The 8,229-nt window shown below is 36.8% G+C and overlaps 1 protein-coding gene across 1 annotated transcript; it reads right to left on the bottom strand.

Annotated features, from left to right (window-relative positions):
- Window positions 1-330: 330 nt before the first annotated feature.
- Window positions 331-5,825, bottom strand: LOC107734494 (cytohesin-interacting protein-like). Its single transcript, XM_016546468.1, has 8 exons — window positions 5,252-5,825; window positions 4,939-4,988; window positions 4,796-4,850; window positions 4,125-4,227; window positions 3,430-3,523; window positions 2,635-2,701; window positions 2,353-2,419; window positions 331-1,931 (listed from the first exon to the last, which is right to left on the bottom strand). The coding sequence occupies exons 1-8, from the start codon at window positions 5,426-5,428 to the stop codon at window positions 1,513-1,515; spliced, it is 1,032 nt and encodes a 343-aa protein (XP_016401954.1). The 5' UTR covers window positions 5,429-5,825; the 3' UTR covers window positions 331-1,512.
- Window positions 5,826-8,229: the final 2,404 nt, after the last annotated feature.

The raw sequence follows: 8,229 nt of genomic DNA, 5'->3' as shown, positions 1-8,229 counted from the left end.
TCACTTAAGAAAGAAAGAAAAAAAGGTGGTATGGTAGCACCTCCATCAGACCACATCCTGTTATGAATTTCTCTATACCTGCTGTGGTTTGGAGCTCTGTCTCTCATGTCATCACAGTCTTTTCAAGTCAGCACTTAATGTTACACACTCACTACAGAGCAGTCTTTTTTCATGCAGTCAATGATTTACAGTTTTGATCTAAACTAATCTGAGATTAGGATTAAATTCTGACAGAGTATAAATAAAAAATTATGCTCTGAGAGTATTGACTATAAATTAAATTGACTATTAAATATTCTATACAATGAACTGTTCTAATTATGAGATTTTGAATCATTATTAAATTGTTGTGTAATTTCACTGTCACTGTTTTTGGTGAGAGCCTGGTGGATTTTGACAAGCAGAAAATATTTTGTTGGTCCTGAAACAACACTGTCAAACCTGAGATCGATAAGAATGCATTAAGTTTGCGAGATGAATGCAAGACACTTTAACCTCAACCCTAAACCTACAAGTACCTGTAAAATCTGGTTACTAGGCAGAGTAAGCTTGCAGGCATAACGAATCATAATGGTTACTTGTCATTTGACACTTGAGCCACAAACATATTTTGCACAAACATATTCCCAAGGACCCCATGGGTATACATAACATTCATTCAAATGTCTTGTTACCTTCAAATGTTACCTTCAAATGTCTTGCAATGCAACATCCCCTTTTAAATTAATGGATTCGGAGCATTCTATGACTCGAATACTAGTAAACCAGATATGTTAATATTCAGGTAGCCTATTCTTTTCAGATTCTTGCTTCATCAAGACAGTAGTTAATCTAAATTAGTAAATTGGCTTTTGAAGAAAGACTGCAAATATTACGAACGCTTGAATTGTGTTAAGTCTAAGACATTTTGGAGTGCAGCAAGGTACATAACATTAAGAAGCAACAAGCCTGTGCAGAGTTAGGGCTTTCTCCCACCCCTATGTCTTCAACCACTAAGCCCCCTCACATTTGCATGCTACAACAGATATGAGATCTATAGATATGAGATACAGATATCAGATATGAGACTATGAGATCTTGATTAGTTACAAGATCAAGTGGGAACTAGGGCACATTCATGAGCTTGCGGGACTGAAATCTAAAGCACTCAAATAGAGCAGTGGAGGCAATGTGCACAAATCTCTCAGTGCATTTGCTTTCCAGCATACACTTTCCAAGGTTTGGTTAATGCCAGTTGTTTATTTCTTGGGAAAAGTCATAATGCTTTGGTCCCTTGAAGAAGAAAAAAAAAAAAGGCTTTGAGAGATTGCTGCCATGCAGTCCGTAATGCTCATGTGAGACTCGACCCTTCTTTTCATCAATACTTTAAGCAAGAAAGTCATGAATGCCCATGAGTTCTTGTATGGCATGAATTCTAGTACGTTTTGAGAACAGAAGAGTTCAAACTAGTATGAATCTCCCACCGCCCAAGAATTCATCAGATCAGCAGTCAGCGGTGGTAGAAATTATGTTTTAGTTACCCTCTTCTTCCTCTACAGAGTGATTCAGTCCAGGTATGAACTTTAGAAGGTGCTTGCGGACACTACTTTTTCTGCCTCTCCTTGGCAGCGTCCCAAACATGGATGAAGATGAATTTTCCCAGCTTGGAGAGAGTGAACTGCTACTGCTGGTCAGGCTAATGCTGCGTGTTCTTGTCAGGGGTCGCAAAGCTCCCCCTTCCAGCCGGAAGAAGCCTCCGTTTGGCTCAGTTGGGCTGAATGGACTTGAGTCATCAAATACTGATGACATGAAGGCTCCATCCTCACTATCATCTGTCATTATGCTGCGGCAACTGCTGTCACTGGAAAAACGCTGCCCAGAGCGGCCAGTTGGAGATGAGAGAGACAGCAGAGAGTCAACAGACGGATGCTGAGGACTCTCATTCAGATTACCTGGAACACAGACAGAGACACCTGAGTTATTCACCATCAGCTAAAACATCAGCCTATTCAGCATCAGAGTATTAGACAAAGGACACAGATGGGCACAGTGAGGGCTTCTTAACAACTTTGTTTAAACCGCTTTCGTTAAACAGCTTTAAAACATAACAGGAGCTCATGCACAGCTATCACAACCTACACAAACTGTGGATAATCACTGAGGAAGCAACATCATAAAAAGAACCAAGGGGATGTAAACCTTTAAACATTTATCATTTGTGCATTATTCATGTAAATTCATTTGTTTCAAATCCATGTTGTAAATCCAACTGTAACTCTCTCAGGGAGATATACACTTCTCTGTCAGACAGTGGCCTCTAACTGTTTGAACATCTGTATCATACAGTTTTTTTTGTTTTTTGTTTTTTCTCACCTCGAGTAAGACGCTTTTCCTGAAGTGTGAGAGATTGTAGTTCCACCCATTTCTCACGAAGAGTTTGCTGTGCAGAGGGGAAACGCAGAAACAAGATCAGCATCTATGAGTCATTCTGGTAAACGTGTATGTACAGTATGTTGATCAGCATTCATTTAGATGTTTCAGCATTCATGGAAACACATACACTATACAATACAGGCTGCCTGAGACTTCTTTCTGAGTAAAGTTGCAGCTTTGTGTACATGTGGTAAACACACACAATCATGCACAAATACGCACCTTAAGATAGCGCATCTTTTTCTCTAATTCAATTCTCTTCACAACATTCCCACTGACCGTCTCCAACCTTCACACAAAAAAATTCAAATTTACATACGATGGTCAAAAGGTATTTATTTGTTTCTTCATTTTATTTATTTTTGACAGTTCTGTTGCATTAGTTACTACAGACCCACACAAAATACAAACAAATTGTTTAATTTGTTAATTGTTGGTTGCTAGAGTGTTCTGGGTGGTTGCTAAGTGACTGCACAAACGAATCATTGGCAAGTCAAAAGAGTTATTGTCTTAGTGATATGTTTGTCTCTAGATATGGATCAGGGTTGCACCAGCCATTTGTAAGTTCTTATTAAAAGTGACTGTAAACCCCTCAGTAGAGAGTTAGTAAATACTAGCTAGTTTGTAACTTTTTTTTTAATCAATTTTGGTTACATCACAGCTGACCTACATTTGCAGTAGCTAGTAGGTTGCAAGCTCTCTGTAAAGTGTGTGAGCATAATATGATTTTTTTACCTTCAGTGATCCAATAGCAGCCCACAAATTTGTGAGCAGAAGTTGTTTTGAAATGTCATGAATTTCAGTTTATCCTGTTAAAGTAGATTCTAACTATACTCACAAATAATAGGTATTTGTGCAGCTGGACCCAAGTTTTCCTAGGAATTTATTTTCCATCTATTTTATCTTCCATGAGTCTGATAGTCTCTTAATAGTACATATCTTCTTAACAAGCTGCATTATTTGAGGCATAATTCGTGACCATAGCACAAACATCCTATTTCTGATACTTATACTCACTTCAGCATGTTAGTGGATTCTCGAATCAACTCAATAATGTGCTGGTGGGTAGATCCCTCAATACTGACTCCATTTACTGACAATATAATGTCACCTATCAAAGAGAGAGAGATTAAAAATAAATAAAGAGCTGCCAATCACGTCACACCACACACACACATGCACGAACAGAAACCCATGCAGATGTAATGCACTCACATGGACACAGTGCTCAGCACTGCAAACTTTCATGCAATGGGAGTAGTGAATGTAATGCTGTAAGCAACACTTTTCATGACAGTTTCACATGTAATATGGAATCACAACAGTGAAGTCTTAAAAGAGAGTCATTTTAATGACTGTTTAAATCAGAGGGTCCAAAACAAAACAAACAAAATACCAATTATTTTTAAATTATGACTGTTTTGATGTTTAAAAAAGTCTTATTAACATTATAACTTATTTTCATTATAACCTCAGGAAATATTAATGCATTGAATTTAAATTGTAGTGGTCAGACAGATTGTAGTGCTATCTATTAGAAAAATTTATATATATGAGAGAGCATGAAATAAGAGTCCATAAAGACCAAATAGAGCAATGCATCATCTGTGTTAAATGTAAACGGCTTGTGGGAAAGTGCCATGTAAACAGGGTCAGGTCAGAAGGGTGGAGTGAGTAACACTCTAAGAAGAGGAAGCGGAAAACCTGCTCACCAGCAGTCAAACCCGCAGTTTCGGCTGCACTGCCATCCTGCACACTGCAAACAAATGTACACATCTCCACCATACTGCTGTTCTTCACCTTTAGACCATACGTCTGCACAGAGAGACATAAATCCCAATGGAGCATTTAAAATGAGCCTGTTATATTGCTTGGGGTTGTGTATGTACAATGGCCTCAAAATGTATATGGACAATTAAACCATATAAAAAATTGACTGAATTTAGACACAAAATATACATATTGAAAAACAAAACAATATATAACATTCAAAATGCAGAGAGGAGGATTTTGTCTTAGCATTAAGTTAGCGGATCAGGTCCACAGTTAATGATGACTAATGTAATGATGAAACACCTGTGATTTTTTTTCTGCTAGAACACAATATGTGAACTTTATACATCCACTAAAAATCATTGACACACTAGATAAAAGGGCCACTGCAAAAAGAAGTTTGTTATCTGAAAGTAATTTGTTTGCAAATAATTTCTGTGGTATATTGCTATGGCAATGAAATTCAGAAATTAGCCTACATATACTTCATGAGACCAAAGTTTACTTATTAATGTGAAATTGCACTTGTGTGAAATAAATAAATAAATATACAAATAAATAAAATGCATTTGATGCCGTGTGAAGCATTGGTTATGAGTATAAAACATACCTGAACTTCGAATCCAAAAGCTTCATTGTCTTGTTTCTCCAATATAACCACTGTTCTGTGCAAAACAGGAGAAATATGCATTGAAAATTTGAATGAGGGACATCAGATATTCACAATGAAGTGAATCAGTAGATCAGTCTTACCTCTGAGGATCAGTATAATCCACTAGAGATGTAGAGTGTGTTCTGTGCAGCTGCAAAAGAGTAATTCTCAGATTAAATCAATAATCTACTAATGAGAAACCATCCGAAATTCTGAAAAACTGCAAGGATCCTGCACAAATGCATGTTTTTAATGTCTGAACAAGTTTTGAAAAAAAAATCCATTAACATTCCTTTAGAATATTTTGACAAAATATTAGACCTACAGTTGTCAAGTTATATAATTATAACCTCTCAGCATTCATGTTGCCATCGAAACAGATATAATATAAAATTCTATTAATGATTGTCCCACCTTACTGCGTGATAATGTCCCATCTTTGATCTCTTCAGTATTCGTATTTTTGGCACTGTTGAATGAACGTCGTCGCCACAGTATGTTTTTCTTCTTTTGAGAGTTGTCGATTATGTAGCTGTCCAGGCTGCTCAGCTGTTTTAAAGGTGCTTTAAAGTTTTTATTGGATGTCATCATGCCTCCTTATTCATTGAACCACACTGTATGCAGCTGCAGGCTTCAGTGTGACCTGTCTGTAGTATACACAGCGGATATACCCGTGTCACGTGAGTGTCAGGAACTAAAGACATCGAGAATCAGTGTGTGGGTGTATGTTAACCATTTTATATGGTTCCTTTTTCCTCTTCTCTATTCTTTCACTTTTTTCATCTTTGTCTAGTGTGCTGTGGACAGAAATGGCGCATCTGCTGGTGGCTGTTTCTTTCCTTAGCCTTGAGCTCCTTTGAGAATTTTGCAGCAGTCTGAGAACAAACATGCATGAAGAACCACAGCAGTATCAAATCTCTTTCATCTTTTTCATCCTGTTTCCACAGTGCTGCACAGCTTTTACGTCTTTCTCTCTCTGTGGACAATCCCTTTTGTTTCGTGGTCTACACAGAGGACCTGGCCTAGTGAGAGACAGATGAGATAAGACCCTCAATTGAGTAAACCACCTGATTCACTGAGGTTTAAAACTTCTAAACAGTATCAGAAACAAAGAGTTGTTATATGGGAGTGGTGGGAGGGTGAGGTTGTAGTGCCCCTTCTAACTAGTGGGGACAGTTTTACCTACCATCACCAAACTCGGTACATATATTAATCTCATCATGCCTTTTTTTTTAATTGTATTTATTTATTTATTTTATTTATTTATTTTTATTACAGGCTCTGAGTATTTAAATACTCCTCCAAAGGGACTTAATGCGATTCTTTCCAAATGATCGTATGATTCGTACAAAAAAGAAGTAGGCCTACTCTTAAAGTTTAAGTAAACTTATATTCAAGTATATTTTCCAAATATATTTGATATAATAGTTATACTAAAATAAATATACTAGTAGTTTACTTGTAATTGTACTAGTTCAATACTTACTAAATTGGCCTACTTTTTTTAGCAATGTTGCCGGTCAACTTTTTTGAGCAATGTTGCTTGTGCACTTTCTCACTGAGAATGGGCAACAAAATGTTTATCTGGATATTTCAGATCGGTCATGGGCTCTGTATCTCACCTGGTTGCCTGTTGACAGCAACATTGCCCAGCAACATTGCTCAAAAATTACTTACTTTCTAAAAGTTTAATTTTAAAGTGTACTTTAAGTGTAACAGTAGTACAATTAGTTTACAGGTTATTATTTTGTATTGTGACTTTAGAGATTATTGAACATGTTTAATTAATGGATTAATGGATAATGGAACTTTTGAATAAGAAACACAGGACAGTTTCTACACAACATTTTTAATATGAAAACATAAATTATAAAATGTTTTGTAGACACTGTCCTACATGTGATCTTAGACCCTGATGTGGCACTAAGCTCGTTTCAGTGCTTTTATATTTTATGTAAGTATGAATATTTTTAATGTGATAGACAAAAACATTATTTGGGGAACAAATCTGGGGACAGTTCGATTAAATTTTCAATAAGTATGAATTCTAACACTTGATAGAAAACAAACACGCAGTAAAAAATTAGTGATAAAAAGGCATTATCCGAACATACTGTTTGCCAAGCCACGCTATTTTTAATCTGCTCTGCTTGTTTGTGACCTTACGCAAATTTGCAGCATACTTGGTAGATTGGTCATTATAGAAATGAGATGTTGCGCCTGTGTTCTTTAATTTGCACACAGTCATAGATCACCAGCAGAGCTTTCCCAGTCATATCGGTGTTTTTTGAAATTGTGCTTTCACTGAAATTTGCCTTGTTTAGTAATCTGGCCCCAAATCTCTTATTTACATTGTGTTTATTCTTTGTTACAGATAAAAAGAGGATTTGTACATGTTTAGGACTTAGTAAACCAGTGCTAAACAGAAACTCATTCAGCATTTTGAAGGATATTGAGCAGATTTTTACTACCGGTAACATAAACACCTCTAATTGGCCATTCCATTTAACAGACAAACAGATTAGCTACAATACTCAAGCACTGCAAAATTACATTGTAAATAGACACATTTGCAGTGACTGCCAGGCTAGGGTGATGCTGCGACAACACAGAAAATAATGGTTTAATAGTATTAAAATAGTCACTCATTTGCTTGCTAATGGATGCGCAGCACCCCTAGCATTTGCCTATTCTGCCTATACAACGGGACAGCCCTAAACACAGAGGACAAAATCTAAATCTTTTAGTGTACCCCCTGGAACCTGCTCGCAATAAATGGTGAACATATAGGTATACTGAATTAAGTATGTTATAAAGAATATGTTGCCGGAAAGCAGTCAACTGCTATTTCACCAAACAAAACCTATTGATGGAATCTTGTTAAAAAGGCATGTCTAGGAAACAGGGGCATCCAGCAAGAAAGCCTTCTCTTTGTTTCTAATCTTTGTAAAATTGAGCCACAAATGCCTCATCCCTACCATACATTGCAGATCGCATAAGTCAGTAAATGAAGAGATATCACAAAGATCACAATTTGGCAAAAATAACTACACGGCTCAGTACTATGACCGCTGCTTTTCACCTGTACATGTTACCCTTGAGAGATCTCTTTAAAAGGGGTCATATGATGCAATTTCAATTTTTCCTTTCTCTTTGAAGTGTTACAAGCTCTTGGTGCATAAAGAAGATCTGTAAAGTTGCAAAGACTAAAGTTTCAAATCCAAAGAGATATTCTTTATAAAAGTTAAGAGTCAACCAGGCCTACCTAAAACGGCTCGTTCTAACACGCCCCCACATACCTACGTCACGATGTGGGAAGATTTGCATAACACAGCCCAAATGTTCACGCAAAGAAAGAAGACGTAACTTTTATTCTCGCTGTAGTATTGTAG

This window comes from Sinocyclocheilus rhinocerous, unplaced genomic scaffold (assembly GCF_001515625.1).
Source record: "Sinocyclocheilus rhinocerous isolate Xijiao unplaced genomic scaffold, SAMN03320098_v1.1 scaffold340, whole genome shotgun sequence".
NCBI classification, from domain to species: Eukaryota; Metazoa; Chordata; class Actinopteri; order Cypriniformes; family Cyprinidae; genus Sinocyclocheilus; species Sinocyclocheilus rhinocerous.
Note: the sequence above shows the minus strand (reverse complement) of the source record. Positions and strands in the feature narration are given on the sequence as shown.

What these genes read in the sequence shown, in the direction of transcription:
- LOC107734494 (XM_016546468.1), bottom strand. Translation starts at nt 5,428, where the DNA reads ATGATGACATCCAATAAAAACTTTAAAGCACCTTTAAAACAGCTGAGC. An exon ending in AACTGCGGGTTTGACTGCTG is followed by an intron (nt 3,524 to 4,124) that starts GTGAGCAGGTTT and finishes TCTCTTTGATAG; the next exon opens with GTGACATTATATTGTCAGTA. An exon ending in GAATCCACTAACATGCTGAA is followed by an intron (nt 2,702 to 3,429) that starts GTGAGTATAAGT and finishes TTTTGTGTGAAG; the next exon opens with GTTGGAGACGGTCAGTGGGA.